The 16,480-nt window shown below is 38.4% G+C and overlaps 2 protein-coding genes and 1 pseudogene across 6 annotated transcripts in view; 1 reads left to right on the forward strand and 2 right to left on the reverse strand.

Moving 5' to 3' along the window:
* Rb1 (RB transcriptional corepressor 1) overlaps positions 1-16,480 on the reverse strand; it is a 143,094-nt gene that overhangs the window by 38,170 nt on the left and 88,444 nt on the right. The gene's annotated exons all lie outside the window — the stretch shown is intronic.
* Positions 3,563-5,446, forward strand: Lpar6 (lysophosphatidic acid receptor 6). Its single transcript, XM_006992148.4, has one exon. It carries the CDS (start codon positions 4,251-4,253, stop codon positions 5,283-5,285), a length of 1,035 nt encoding a protein of 344 aa, XP_006992210.1. The 5' UTR covers positions 3,563-4,250; the 3' UTR covers positions 5,286-5,446.
* Positions 8,797-10,069, reverse strand: LOC102926055 (protein mago nashi homolog pseudogene; annotated as a pseudogene). Its single transcript, XR_013042522.1, has one exon. The product of XR_013042522.1 is annotated as a protein mago nashi homolog pseudogene (transcript).

The following is a 16,480-nucleotide window of genomic DNA, read 5'->3' on the forward strand; positions in this document are numbered from 1 at the left end:
AAGAGCATATAAAATGGCTTAGAGATTTCAAGGTCACTAGAAGCAGATCCTTTGCACTAAAATGTTAAGCTTAATTCATCACTGAACCATATATGTACATATATAATCTACCAACTGATTATATGTTTAGCCAGAATCACAATTTGACATTTGGTGCTTTTCCTAAAATAAAGCTAACAAGAAATGTCCTTTCACAACTAAGTATTTCTGTCAATGAAAAACACACACATGGGTACACATGTGAAGATGCACAGTACATTTCAGAGACAAAAGGAAACTTTTCCTGGATACTCTTATGGTTCTATTTATTCAATAAGGGCAACACATACTTTTTAAAATAAAATGTACCAGATTTCTTTCATCCAAACTTCTCTAATATTATTTCACATACATTCCTCTTGTATCTCAGACTACCATATGGTATTAATTATTTTACTACTGTGTAAATAAATTTATTATTTAAATTTTTATTTTAGATAACATTTATTGCATTTAAACTGAATAATTTTTAAAATAAATTAGTTTAGAATGGTATTGCTTACACTTCTCACATTTTTAGAATTTTGTTTTAACATTCTGGGATGCTGGAAATTGAGCTCAGGGCTTCACACATACTCAAGGTAGAGCTCCAACACGAATGACATTCCAACCCTCACATCTTAAAGTACCAACTCTTTAAAACATTTTTTTCTCCCTGTCTATGGGTGTTTTGCCTCCATGTATAGCTATGCACTAAGTGCATGCAATGCCTGCACAGTCAGAAAAGGTGTTGGATCCTCTGGGACTGGAGTTACAGGCAGTAGTGAGCTGCCATGTGGGTGCTGACAATAAAACCTGGATACTCTGGAAGAACAGGAAGCACTCTTAACTACTGTGCCATCTCTCCAGCACCTCCACCTTCTTCTTGTTTAGATAGGATTTCACTGTGTAGCTATGACTAGCATGGAACTTCATATGTAGACCAGTCTGTCCTAAAACTCCTGAGTGTAAGGATTAAAGGTATGTACCACAACATCCAGCAAATTACTAACTCTTTTACACTGACTTTCTTTCACAACTATTTTTTTTACTAAGTAATCTACATATCACAACATCCTAAAAATCAGCCTACAGTATATTTTACTTATTTTAAAGATTTATTTACTTTTATGTGTATGAGTGCTAACCTGCATATATGGGCGCACGCGCGTGCGTGTGTGTGTGTGTGTGTGTGTGTGTGTGTGTGTGTGTGTGTGTGTGTATCACATTCATGCCTTATATGATCAGAAGAAGTTGGCAGGCGTGTGTGTGTGTGTGTGTGTGTGTGTGTGTGTGTGTGTGTGTGTGTATCACATTCATGCCTGATATGATCAGAAGAAGCTGGCAGACTCTTTGAATTGGAGTTATGAGTAAACAACCATAGGTCCTGGGGGTCCTGAGTCCACTGCAAGAATAGCACATGCTCTTAACCACTGTGCCACCTCTCTAACCCCACTGTATTTATTTTAAATATTATAATTTCCTTTAAAGTCTTCTTGGAAACAAGAGAATAAATGAAAAATTATACTTGATTCATTAAGTTGATCTGTGTTGGGCTGATAGAAAGTAACTGAAAGACAGCAAGATTAGAAATAAGGAGGTAAAACATAATATTCACATGGATAAAATTGCCTAACTATATTTAAAACTGTGACAGTAAAAATGAAGGGGTAATACAAAATTGATACTAGCAAAACCAGAAATAGGCAGTATAAAAAAGAACTGAAAAGAACGGTTGGGCTGGAGCAATGGCTCACTGAGTAAGAGTGTCAGGTGTGCAAGCAGGCTGTGGCTGTGCCTGTTAACTCCAGAGCTGTGCAGGGCAGAGACAGGAGGATCACTAGGGATGGCCATCTGCAAGGCTAACTCCAGGTTCAGTCAAAGATCCTGTCTCAGAGGGAAATGCATAACAAAGTGAGTGATGGGCAGGGCACCAACATCCTGATTTAGTAAATTTACATTCTGAAGAATGATAATCTATTATCAGCAAACACTTCAGTTTTTACTAAGAGTAAAGGTTTATGCCAGGAATCTGGAATACAAACATATATTACTGATAATAATAAAAAGCCTAATGGACAGTGGATATGTATTTTTAAGCATCAATAATTAAAACATGAAAAAACTATAAATGAACAGTTAAGTGAATAACAGTCCAGAAACAGGAGTAACATGTGGAAGGGCGTTCCAGTACAGAACTAATGTATTTTCATACTCCACCTGAGAAAGTACCATTTTCAAAATGAAAGTAAAAGTGGATAGTACCAGGACATATAGCTGTATATATTATGTAAAATGGCAATAAGGAAACTTAAAAGTAGGTCACTCTGGTTTTCTATTTCAGAAAATTCAGTCAAGGAAGCCAACCCATAGAGCCACAAACGTAAGGAAAATACGTTTAAATAACTATTAACTGAAACCTTCTCTCCATTGAGAAGAAAAAAACTACTCCTTTGTTCATTACTGCAGCAGAGTAATGAATGCCTGTCTGCCTTCTCATGTGAACACATATGTATCTGCTTTCCACATCAAAAGCAATAAGGAAATTCAAACTGTCAGCCTCTACTGGCTGTAGGTAATACTCTATTATTTGATCATAGATGAATTCCTAATCAAAATAGATTACAATTCACCATCAAAAGTTGTTGAGTGTTAAGAGTAATCTGAATTAAAAGATATAGAACATGTGACTACACTTTAATATTTAAACTAAGGCATGTGTAGAGAAACTTGCTCTTAAATGCCTTAACCGACCACAAATGAGTTTCAGCTCCAACAGAACCAAATTTAGAAATTAAAGAAAAATCTGAAATACATCCCTACACACAGCCAACACGTGAAAGAAGCTAGAGGGAGAGAGACAGGGGAAGTGAAAATAAAAATTAGGAATCTAAAATTAGGTTAGTAGGACTCTGATTCTCTGTAAATTATTTCAATCAATTTAAGAGGCGGGAAAGCCCTTTTTAAAAAGTACACTTTCCCATTAAGCTTATATTAAGTCATGGGCAAATAAAAGTAATACTGCACCAAACTGTTCTTACCACTGAGGTATAATCACCCAGGAAAAATAAACATTCTTAATATATTCTTTGATGTATTACAAATTGAAATAGCTCTAGAATATCAGTTTCAAAGAAAAACGTTAAAACACTGTTTATCAAAAATTAAAGAGATCCAGGATTAAAGCTACTCACAATCATGCCAATTGAGTTAAATCTTGATGCGTAATTAAAAAACAAAACAAAAACCAGAAGCCAAGAGTGTCAGAACTGCCAGTCTTTCAAGCAAATCCTTTTCATATATAAACTCTTAAGGTCTTGCCTTTAGTTATCACTAACTAAAACAAAGCAAACCACTTTGGAGAGGTTGCCAGAATCCCAAGAAGGCATTTCGGCATAAAAAGAGTTAATGCCTAGCTCAGCTGGACAGCCAGTGACCATCTGCAAGCCTCCTAGGTATATTCCCAGCACACACATTATCAGATTAAAGGAACTGCAAACAACTGGGTTGAAGCCTTCCTTTTTCCAAGCCCAGCCTCTTCTTCCTGTGATGTCATATTACAAATCTAGGAAGCCTTTCTTGCTCTCTTCAGAGACAGCCCATCTCACAATACAGCTGGCAACCTCGGAAAGGCCTCCTTCAGCAAGAGCTAACACGCTTAGGAATTTATCTGGGAACCTTTAAAAGACTCTGCCTACCGCCACCTGGAATCAATGCAGAAATACCAAAACAGAATAAAAAGAAAGAAGTGCCCGAGGACGACGGACTGGAACTATCAAGACTCTGAAGTAAGACTGATAACTTATGCCTAAACACTCTGAACATGAAGACATTTTAATTTTGGAATATTCACTTTGGCGACTGAAGTACGAGTTTACACAAGGACCATCGTGTCCGACTTGAAACACAGCTTTCCCTTACGTTTGTGGCTCTATGGGTTGGCGGCTTCCTTGACTGCATTTTCTGCCAGTTTCTGGACTCATGGATTTTCTGGAGACCAGAAAAGGAGACTATTGTCCTGAAGAATCTACTAGAAACTTTTAAGCAACACGTTTCATGTTTTCTTTGAAGATTTCAGAGAAGAAAATATTTACAAGAACACGAAAAGAAGCAAATAATTTGCAAATAAACTGGCTGTTGCTGCGACCATATCTGAATACCAACACCACATCTGAATTCCAAAGGCGCCTGCTGCAGACAAAAGGACTCCCTGTTTGCTGGACTGCCTGACAATGGTAAGCTCCAACGGCTCCCACTGCCCTTACGATGACTCCTTTAAGTACTCTTTGTATGGGTGCATGTTCAGCATGGTGTTTGTGCTTGGGCTGATATCCAATTGTGTTGCCATATACATTTTCATCTGTGCTCTCAAAGTGAGAAATGAAACGACAACATACATGATTAACCTGGCAATGTCAGATTTGCTTTTCGTCTTTACTTTACCATTTCGGATTTTTTACTTTGCAACACGGAATTGGCCATTTGGAGATCTTCTCTGTAAGATTTCAGTAATGCTGTTTTACACCAACATGTACGGAAGCATTCTGTTCTTAACCTGTATCAGTGTAGATCGATTCCTGGCAATCGTCTACCCATTTAGGTCAAAGACTTTAAGAACTAAACGAAATGCAAAGATTGTTTGCATTGCTGTGTGGTTCACAGTGCTGGGAGGAAGTGCACCCGCAGTTTTCTTCCAGTCGACCCACGCTCAGGGTAACAGTACCTCAGAAGCCTGCTTTGAGAACTTCCCAGCAGCCACATGGAAAACCTATCTCTCCAGGATTGTGATTTTCATTGAAACAGTGGGGTTCTTTATCCCCTTAATTTTGAACGTAACTTGTTCTAGTATGGTGCTAAGAACTTTAAATAAACCTGTTACATTAAGTAGAAGCAAAATGAACAAAACAAAAGTTTTAAAAATGATTTTTGTACACTTGGTCATATTCTGTTTCTGTTTTGTGCCCTATAACGTCAATCTTATTTTATACTCTCTCATGAGAACACAGACATTTGTTAACTGCTCTGTGATAGCTGCAGTGAGGACAATGTACCCAATCACTCTCTGCATCGCTGTTTCCAACTGTTGCTTTGACCCCATTGTTTACTACTTCACTTCAGACACAATTCAGAATTCAATAAAAATGAAAAACTGGTCTGTTAGAAGAAGTGACTCCAGGTTCTCTGAAGTGCAGGGCACCGAGAATTTTATCCAGCACAACCTACAAACCTTAAAAAGTAAGATATTTGATAATGAATCTGCAATCTAAGCTGCCTGACTAAACCACTGGGACTGCTCCGTGTTCAACTGTGAAAACTGCTCTGGGAACTTTGCTCCAGCTCCAAAAGAAAACTAATTATGGACGCTTACATGTTTTTAAGAACGTCTGTGTCTGATGTGTTAAACATTAAACTACATTCTATTCTTGTATGCACTCCATTTCATTTTCTTGAACCACTTTAATGTGTTCTTTCCTCATTAAATCTCTATAAAGTTAGAGTCTAAGAGCAATTATGATTTAAATAATGTGATATCTGTACTTTTAAAATTTTGTATTACACAAAACGATTTAATTCAAAAATTTGTTAAATGATTTTATACTGAACCCAGATGTTGTTTAAGTAATAGTTTGCTAAATATTTCACTTCTATTTCATTTTAGATTAAAAGTACTTATCATGCCTAAAACTGCAAACCATGAAGAAAACTAATTTGAAATAGTCAAACCTTTTTAGAGTACTTCCCCCAAGAAAGCTATTGTAGTCTTCTGCATGACATTTTTGACTTTGTAGACAATTCATAAAAAAGATAGTGTCTAACTATACAGTATATTTTGAAATTACTATTTTGATTTATATTCTGGCTGCAACACCCAATTTTAAAATGATATGTTCCATAAAAATTTAAAGTAAGGAAACTAATAAAATGCAACCTTGCTAGGTAAATTGTTTTACTAAGTAAAATGTGCCAGACATTTATTTTAAAAGTACAACAAAAACGTGTACTTCCAGTAATGCTGGTCCAGAAGTCACCAGGACAGGAAGTGCAAGACTTTTTAGAAAGCAGTGCATAGCCAGATGTTTTTCACTTCTTTTCTTCTCTCATTTTAGGTCAAATATTAGGTGACTGAAAATGTTATTTCAAGTGAAAGAAAAAATGTTAACATGAAATATATTAGGTGAGGACACAGTTCCTTACATAGAAAGCAACAAACCTAGAAGACCAAATAACTAACCACAGCTATATTTTCATTTTACACAACTTAGAAGGCATGTTTTAGAGAAAAGTACCAGCTACATAAAAACTTTCTTTTTTCAACATACCCTCTCCCAATTCGGCATTTCCAAAGTTAACTGAAAAAGAAAGTTTTCATTTTTCGAAAAATGATATGTAATTAAATTCTGCGCTCAGTCTTTATAGTAAAACCACCTTAATCTTTGAAGTTTGACTATGGTATGGACATCTATGTTGTAATATGTAAATTTACTTCTTTTCTGAGTTTAGGCTGCAATGATTTCAGACAATCCATGATCTTTTTCTATCTCGGGCAAGTCTCCTTGTAATAAATAGCACAGTACGTGGAAGTTTTCTTTAGAAACTCAGAGTTGTTGATAGGTAAAACTAAGGCGAAATAAACCCCTAACAAGAAACAAACTGGTGAAGAAATTAAGCTTATCCGAAAAGAAGTATGTGTGTGTTACACATATGCATATGTATGTGTATATGTGTGTGTGTGTGTGTATGTGTGTGTGTGTATATGTGTGTGTGTATGTGTGTGTGTGTGTGTGTGTGTGTGTGTGTGTGTGTGTGTGTGTGTGTGTGCTGGGAACAAGTTTACTTCAGCTGCCCTAAGGTCCCTGTAGTTGGTATCACCCTAAAGGAAAGAAGCCTATTTAGCAGTCTTAACCATAACGTTGTTGAGGTGAAAAGCAGCTAGCAGTCTACTGATCAAGAGGAAAGGATCATGGAGTTCTGGATTCTGGATTCTGGATTTCTCAGAACTTTCCCTGCTCAGGGAAAATGAGAAAACCCTAAGGGAGATCTCAAAGTAGGCGTTTTACTTTAAAATACTACAAAGATGGCCATCAAATCACTGTTAGTAGTAGGCTCAGTGGAGTATTCACTGTTCTTGTGTGAACAACATACATGAATCAAAAGTTTGGAAGGACTTTTTTTTTTTGGTTCTTTTAAGACAGAACTCTGTAGCTATGACTGCCCTGGAACTTGCTCTGTAGACCAGGCTGGCCTCGAACTCAGAGATCCTCCTGCCTCTGCCTCCCAGGTGCTGGATTAAAAGCAACACCTGGCAAATTTTCTAAGATTCTTAACAAAGTATCACAACAGATTAAAAAGTTGTAATTTTCTCATCTACATCAAATACTAAAGGCAGGTGATATAGTTCTATAAAGAGTGCCTACCTAACATTTGGAAGGCCCTAGGTAATACACAACACAACCAAAAAAAGAATTTAAAATACTGAGTAAACTTACCTATCTGGACAAAAGAGTATCAGAACAAAATTTAAGTTATTTTCCTTTGTGAGTGTAGATTATATATTTTAGGGTTTCCTATTCCCCCTTCACTCACAAACATATATTAGTATTAAAACACTGAGAATTTTACTTTGTATTCCTTTAAAATGACAGTGTCTAGTCATCCCACTCCGGCCCGCCCCAAACAGTTTTCAATATCTTCATGAAGGGCAGATGACAGAGCAATCACTGCACACTGCCTTCCTTCAAAGAACAGTAAGACCAGAATGTGGTCATGGAAGACAGCTTTATGACATCCTAAAAACCAGCTCCAAACTTGGAAGTTAGTTTTTCTGAGAAAACAGAAACCAAGTAACTAGTCCACAAAATATATATGTTGCACATTGTCTTTCCATAGAAAAATAAAGATCAAGATACTACCAAGGCTATCAGCAAGCCTTAATATTTACATTCAAAATATTATAAAAAAATTGAAGTATAAATCCTAATTATAAGTACTGATCATTAAAGAAATTGACCACTCATTTGGGGACTATAAAACAGAAAAGAGAGCAGAGTTCATGCTTCCAATTCAGAAACACTGATTTATGGATGGAACAGCTACAGAAAATGCCTTTTGGTTATGTGTGGTAGAACCCCAGTGAACTTTATCTTTTACCATATATTAAATTACTAATACCTAGAAAAATCTTTGCCACTTTCTCAGCACCCAAACTTTTTTAATACTTATAGGCCAATCCAACTCCAGATATTATCATGAAAGAAGATAAGGCCTGCAATTCTTGACTATAAATGATTTTTTTGTATTGAAAATATATTATAAAAAGTGCTTAGAAGCCAGATGGTGGTGATGCAACCCTTTAATCCCATCACTCAAGAGGCAGAGGCAGGTGTATCTCTTTGAGTTTGAGGCCAGCCTGGTCTACAGAGCAAGTTCCAGGACAGCCACAGCTGTTACACAGAGAAACCCTTCTCAGAAAAACAAAAAAGTGCTTAGATAAGAATGAAATTTCAAAGTAATCCTAAAATAACCTGTTTTTATAAAGCTCTTTTGAGATAGCCTGAAAACTGAATTACCCAACAGTAATATGACTTCTAAAATGTTCTAAATTCAAAAGGACTAATCAAGAAACTTATGGCTATAGACCAATTACTTGGTGATTAACAATATGGCTCAATCAGCAATATTTTCCAGAACAACTTATACATATTCATATAAGTGTGAATTCTCAAATTCTATTTTATCTTACTATTTTTACTCATTATCTGGTTATTTTTTAAAGATGCATTTTTTTACATTTATTAAAGACCATCATTTATTGTTTATAAAAATTGCCCCAATATACAGAAAAAAACTCCTAATTACGGTAACTAAAAACTCCCACCTCCCTCATGTGCACAATATCCAATCTAGATGGGTTTAATCTTGAAATGTAATCCAATGAGACTGAAGACTAAACACTTCAGGTCCTGGACAAGATAATAAAATACTCGTAAGCCTTCTGGATCCTTAGACTGGTTGACATCAATAAGGGAACCAATTTTTGATTTTGTAAAAGAAATGTGTTCATCGCCAATGACGATTTCAAGCTCCTGCCGGCCTATTCGGTCAGGAGGGGGCCACAGGGCATCATCTTCTTTGGTTATTTCACTGTCATCAATAATTCTCTTTAATTCTTCCATCATACTTTTATGTACATAAGCCTCTTTTCTGATCATGACATCATTTTTGTAATTGCTGTTGTTGGCATAGTGCAGTTTTCTGTCAGGTCGGAACTCAAACTCCAGGAACTCATGACCGAACTTGCCTTTGTGACCCACGTAGTAATACAGGTAAAAGTCACTCTCCATGGCCCACAGGGGACAATCAAGAGCGAACTTTAGGAACAGATCACACTACCAGGATCTGCGCCCTAGACTGACGTAGTGGTGGCACCTTAAAGATGCATTTTTAGTATTGTTAACTCTGTGTGTATGTGTGCACATGTGTGCATGCAAGTATGTGTGCATGTGTGTCTTAGACCCCTTGGAGCTGCAGTTACAGATGCTTGTAGGCACCCAGTCTGGATACTGGGAACTGACCTTGGGTTCTCTGCAAGAGCAGTGTGAGCTCTTAACCTCTGAGCCATCTCTCCAGCCCCTATTCTTTACATTTTATTTATTTGTTTTACATTTAATGTATGAGGGCTCTGCATGTATGCCTACATGCCAGAAGAGGGCATCAGATCCTATTATAGATGGTCATGAGCCACTGTGTGGTTGCTGGGAATTGAACTCAGAACTTCTGAAAGAGCAGCTAATGCTCTTAACCCCTGAGCCATCTCTCCAGTCCCCTATTTTTTTTTTTTTTTTTTTTATAAAAGAAGAATGTCACAAGGTAACAAATCAATTAATAAAAGACTAGGAAATTAACTCCAAGCAAACCCTCCTCTTACTTATTTGCTTATGTAGTACCTACACTGAGTATTTATTCATATGGTCCTAATAAATACCCTATATGTGTTTCACCTACACACCTACACACACACACACACACACACACACACACACACACACACACACACACACACAAAAAAAAAAAAACAAACAAACAAACAAACAAAAAAACCATAAAGTTTGCCATTTCCCCTCATGGAGGTGGCACATTTAATTGTCTAAAAGCTCAAAAAACAAAGGCAGATTTTCTTTAGTCAATATGATACCAACACAAGAATTCATTTCTTGCAGTTACAACCCTAACTCTTACCATTTGTCAGTTTAAAACTGTACTTGGGCCGGGCAGTGGTGGCGCACGCCTTTAATTCCAGCACCCAGGAGGCAAAGTCAGGCGGATCTCTGTGAGTTCGAGGCCAGCCTACTCTACAGAGCGAGGATCCAGGATAGGGTCCAAAGCTACACAGAGAAACCCTGCCTCAAAAAACCAAAACAAAACAAAACTGTACTTGTTAAATCTTTACCATTTAGGTGAAGTTAAACAACTGCTTAAAACAACAAGCAAACAAACATTTTAAGGGCTGCATGCTGGGTCAGTGGGGTTGAAAAGCCTGCCACACAAGCCTGAAGACCTCAGCTGGGTCCCGGAGCCCACCTACAGGTGGAGAGTGAGACCACTCCTGGTAATGTGTACATCCCTCCTCTCTACTGCCTTGTTTTCATCTGGGTCATCTCCTTCCTAGACTGCCGCATCCTCCCTTTTCCCTCTTCTTTTTCTAGACTGAGAGTTTCACTTTTCTTAGGGTCTACGATACCCTCTTCTTGGGGTTCCTTTCTCATTTCTCTAAAGTATATTCTCTAGTAATTTCATGACAAAAAGAATACACAGAAAGTACACTCCCCAAATCCTTCTAGGTCTGAAAACTGTTAGTCCTCATGTCTGATAAAGAATACTAGACTATCAAATACCCAGTACTCTTGATAAAACTATAATAATGATCTGCATTTCATTCTCCATAAATAATTAATTTTTAATTTTCTCATTAACTTAACTCTGATTGTTTTGCTTTGTTTCTTGAGTCAGGGTTTTTCTTTGTATAGCTCTGGCTGTCCTGGAACTCACTCTGTAGACCAGGTTGCTCTCAAACTCACAGAGATCCACTTGTCTCTGTCTCCTCTGCTCAAAGGCATACATCACCACCGCCTGGCTTTAACTCTGATTTTTGACCAAATGTATATTCCTCATCATGCTTAGCATACCAAGAGGGCCTTTTCTGTCTGAAGCCTCCATGTTCTCATTAGCTTTGGACCATTTTCTTCCATTATTATTATTATATTCTTTTCTTGATGTTTCCCCTGACCTTTATTGGAGAGGGGAATAAAGAAAAAATGAACCAAGCACTTCTTGATATCAAAATAAAAGGCAGTGTAACCTAATCTAATAGCACAAACGTTTCTTGTATTTTCTCCCCAGGAAAAATTATCTCTGCACCCCTAGATCACTCAAATCTGTTATAGAAGTCTCGACATAACTGTTCCTGCTCTGATTCTCTTTGGCATCAATAGGAAACTGCAGGTCTGGCTATTTATGTGTATACAAAATTTGAATGTGGGCTGGCTAAGCATATATAGATGGTCCCTGATTTATAAAGGTTTGACTTACTTTTTTCTTTATAATAGCATGAATGCTGTATACAGTACATAGAAACCATACTTCAAGCTGAAATTTTATCTTTTCTCAAGTCAGTAACATGCTCCATGGCACTTCTTCAATACTAGGCAACAGCAGAGTCATAAGCTCCCCAGCAGTCACTTAATGACAGGCCAAACAAGTTATTTTGTAGGTCAAAGGCATCAAAGGCATTTTTGACTTACGATATTCATTACTTGCAATGGGTTTATGAGGATATATCCCACAGTTATATTAGAACTCTTTCTGTTGTATAGATTATGCACTGCACAACAGTGCTAGGCTTGGGCCAAAATCCTGCATACTTCTGATTTACCAGCACAGGGGCAAGTGCACTTTCGAGCTCCTGATGGACTGACCATGGCTCTCTGGGGCGAGGGCCCAAGGACTTCATGTTCTCAGACACCGACAGCAACATCTAGAAACATGTTAGAATCACAAATTTCTGAACCCCAACCCAGAAACTTTGGGGTTGTCCCCAACAATCTGTAACCTGTATTTTCACAAGACCCCCAGATAATTTGATAAATGCCAGCTGGTACTCCAGAAAATTCTCCTTGTTATTGACAACTCTTGTATTTGCTCAGAAGCTAAAGCTTCCAAAGTGCTGAAAGCAGTTTGCTGTGTGTGTGTGTGTGTGTGTGTGTGTGTGTGTGTGTGTGTGTGTGTGTGTTCTTTGTATCATGGTCTGTGACATCCACCAAAACACCCTCCTTTAGTTCTTATCCTCAAAAGTGAAAGGGTCCCTCTACTTCCTTTGCTCCTTTCCACGCCATAGTCTGAGCTCTGCTGGGTTTGTCCTGTGTGCTGTGTCCTGTGTCCTGTGTGCTGTGTGCTGTGTGCTGTGTGCTGTGTGCTGTGTGCTGTGTCCTGTGTGCTGTGTGCTGTGTGCTGTGTCCTGTGTGCTGTGTGCTGTGTGCTGTGTCCTGTGTGCTGTGTGCTGTGTGCTGTGTCCTGTGTGCTGTGTGCTGTGTGCTGTGTCCTGTGTGCTGTGTGCTGTGTGCTGTGTCCTGTGTGCTGTGTCCTGTGTGCTGTGTGCTGTGTGCTGTGTGCTGTGTCCTGTGTGCTGTGTCCTGTGTGCTGTGTGCTGTGTGCCGTGTCCTGTGTGCTGTGTCCTGTGTGCTGTGTGCTGTGTGCTGTGTCCTGTGTGCTGTGTGCTGTGTCCTGTGTGCTGTGTGCTGTGTGCTGTGTCCTGTGTGCTGTGTGCTGTGTCCTGTGTGCTGTGTCCTGTGTGCTGTGTGCTGTGTGCCAATTTGTTTCTTTCTGTTCTGTAAGGACAGAGGACGTAAAGGGGTGTGGTTAGAAGTCTGTAAGTTTGAACTAGAAAAATTATTTTAAGAAACAAGTATAGAAAGGAAGGTTTGCTGGATAGGAACAAAAAGAAAAAGGGCAGGGAGGTTGTTGGAGGGCAGAGGGAGAAAGGGAAGAACAGTAAGTCACACATGGAAAGTCCTGCTGTTAACAGCCTGACTCGGCTGAAACCAACAAAGGACTCTCATAAATCCTTTCACTATAATATAATCTTCAAAATCATCCTTTAAAGAAAGGATACTTTTACAACTAATTTTACCAATCAGTATTAGCTCATTTTTTAGAACATAAAGACCAATGTCTCAAAGTTATATTTATAGTATTTTAAAATTTAGAAACTTTTCTTTTTTTTTTTTTTTTTGGTTTTTTGAGACAGGGTTTCTCTGTGTAGTTTTGATGCCTGTCCTGGATCTCACTCTGTAGACCAGGCTGACCTTGAACTCACAGAGATCCACCTGGCTCTGCCTCCCGAGTGCTGGGATTAAAGGCATGTGCCACTTGCCCAGCAAAATTTAGAAACTTTTATGTAATACGAACATAATAAGAACTCTGGACAAAATTGTAGGTTGCTCAGAGAAAAGGTATAATACATGATGAACAAACAAGGTGTTGATTTAAATAAAAACGGCTGCTTAGCACTTAGCACTAAAACTATACTGCTTGGATAACATCACACTTATAATTTTTGCTGGCGGCTAAAGTAACTGGTCTCAAACTGGGCTGTCTTTTATGTGCTGGTCCTCGGGGCTTCTTCAGATCACAAAGACTAACACACACAGTTCAGTACAAGTTTACCTACTGAGAAAAACAAAAACAACAGATTTTGTTTTTTTAAGGAGAAAAAGACAGTTGCAAAGGCCAGGGAGAACACATTCGCCTGTCAGGGAGATCTTCAGCAGTCTCCACAAGCACTTTTCATTTGGATTGAACTGTGGAAAAGCTTGCTTTCAGAAGAGTTTGTTACTGTGTGAGTTCAGACAAACCTGATCACAGTGCTACAAATGTCCACTCTGGAAAGATAAAGCAAAGGCTATTTTCAGGAACAAATGATTCAGTGATTCCTTTCCTTAGCCCTTCCTCTGCTGTTCTCATTTCAATGCTTACAGAAAAAAAAAAAAAAAAGAATTTAAAAATTAGCATTTCTTAATACGAAAAAGAAAAAAATCCCAGGCAAATTATCTTAAAATATGCTAAAAGCAAAACGATAAAAATGACCAAGCACTACAGTTTCAAAAATAAAAGTGGCCTGAAAAACAATAATCTGTTAGTTTTTTTTAAAGTAAACATCAGCGTATAATAAAAATCTTATAGAGAAATTCTGTTTTATAAAATCTTGTTGTTTTTTTTTTTTTCTTTTTCCAAGCTAAGAAATGAACCTGGGGGCTTGGGCATGTTAAGCAAGTGTTCTATTTGCACTAATGTTCAGGCCCTGAGTTCTACATAGCAGTGGCCAGTCTGGAACGCAATACTCTCCTGCCTCTGCCTTCTAAATGCTTAGGCCATGGATATATACCACCATGCCTAGCTTCTCTGTTGTATTTTAATGAAAGATACAAAACAAAACAAAAATCACCTAAAATTTAGCAATAATAATTTCTAAAAATCCAGAAGAGTAAGAAACAAACCTATCTACCTTCTGTTGTACATTTTATTACCACTTTTTTAAAAAAAACTTTTAAATTAGATTTGTTTTATTGTGTTGGGGTAAGTGGGGGGCATGCACACACCAGGGTACACTTGAAGATGTCAGAAAGCAACTTGTGGAAGTTGATTCTCTTCTTCCACCATGTGGGGGCTGGGGACTGAACTCAAGGGGCCAGGCTTGGAGGCAGGGCCTTTACTCACTGAGCTGTGTCTCCGACCCACATGTTCTAAATCTAATCACTTTTAGCAACACAGGGAAAACAAAACTAAACAACCTCAGATATTTGGTCATTTTGAACAAAATTAGAATATGTTAAAAACCATTAAGTAAATTTAAAGATCGTGTATGCCGGGGCCATAAGCACACATGCTGAAGTGACTGGGCTGTGACGTACAGAGGAAAACTGGGCCGTTCAGAAGTGTTCAGAAAGAGAAGTGACAAGAGCTGTGCTCTTTTACTAATAGTGACGAGGAGCTGGAGATGACGGAAGAACAACCGCCTCATCTGATGGCCTCTCACTGTGCTGGAAAAATCCAGAGACCACCCAGTTAAGACAAATGTTTCCTAAGATATTTCTCCTTTTCTTGTACATCCAGAACTCTATCCTCACTATGCTAGTCGAGAAATGGCGAACTGAACCTGGAGATCTCAGGACTGTATGACCCATATTCATCCCTAAATTAGAGAAGTTATACTTCCACCGCACAGGTAAAGGACAGAAGATGCTTCTTAGCCATTCTACAGTTGCCGTCTCTTGTCCTGTTTGTACTTGAACAGTGCACTCGCACTGCCCTGGGGTAATTACTGACATGAATCATAAGCAAAGCAATATAATAAATTCCAACTGCCATGTAAGAGCCAAGGGACCACATGTAACAAAGCTAGGTCTCAATGGTCTCCCCTGGCCCCGACTATTTACTACTTGGAGAAGGCCACAGGGTGAAGGAGGCAGAGAGAAGGGAAAGGTTCTCAAAATGGGGAGTGAGCTAGGATAAAGAGTCCAAGGCTGCTGTCCCCAGTTTCCCTTTGTTAAGAAATCACTGCAGAGGTGAGGAAAGAGAATAAAGCAAAGGAAATCAGAATTAAGCGTGATGTTTCTCAATATCCTTTGCATAAATGCTTATTTATTATCCCTCACAACAGCTCTGGAAGCTTAGCATATCTCCACTTACAGGATAGAAAACCTGGTATAGTAAGCCATGATTTGCTTAGAAATCTCAGGTTTCTTTAGGTCTAAACTAGTGACAGCAGGGTTTACTCTTCAAGGCTTCTATGAAGAGTCAATATGGTCCAGCAACCCCAAGCCCAGGTGCCTGTGCTGGAAACAACACAGCAACAAACCAAGAGGCAAACAGAAGCAGACAAGGAAAGAAATCAATCACAAAGACCTACACTCTAACCATCATGTAACTAACCACGAGGAAAGGCTGCACAGAGGTCGGAGGAGACCACAGCCAGAGCCTAAGTCTATTCTTTTCTCCGTGTGTTTGTCTCCTTTAAGACACGTTTTGCGATTACTCTGTGTCTTGGTTTCTTCACCTATGAAAGCAGGAGCTCCTAGTTCTTAAGTTCTAAGAAGTAAATTAATTTACACACATAAGCACCCTTTTACAGTGCTTGTACACATTGCTTCTTATGGTTCCTACATCAACTATTTCATGCAGAAGGCGCGTCGTTTTGATCTGGTCTATATGAGGATCACAAAAATTACAAAGGAATGTGACTGGTGGGGTTTTTTTTTCCCTAAGCATTGCTTCCTAAACCAAGTTTCCACATGTTATTAAAATGCATTCTTAAACAGCTAGATTGATTGATCAGTTGACTGATTTTTAATTTTCAAGACAGGATTTCACTATGTAGCTTTGGCTGGCTTGAAACTCACTATAGTGACCA

Source organism: Peromyscus maniculatus, chromosome 9 (genome assembly GCF_049852395.1).
Source record: "Peromyscus maniculatus bairdii isolate BWxNUB_F1_BW_parent chromosome 9, HU_Pman_BW_mat_3.1, whole genome shotgun sequence".
NCBI lineage: Eukaryota > Metazoa > Chordata > Mammalia > Rodentia > Cricetidae > Peromyscus > Peromyscus maniculatus.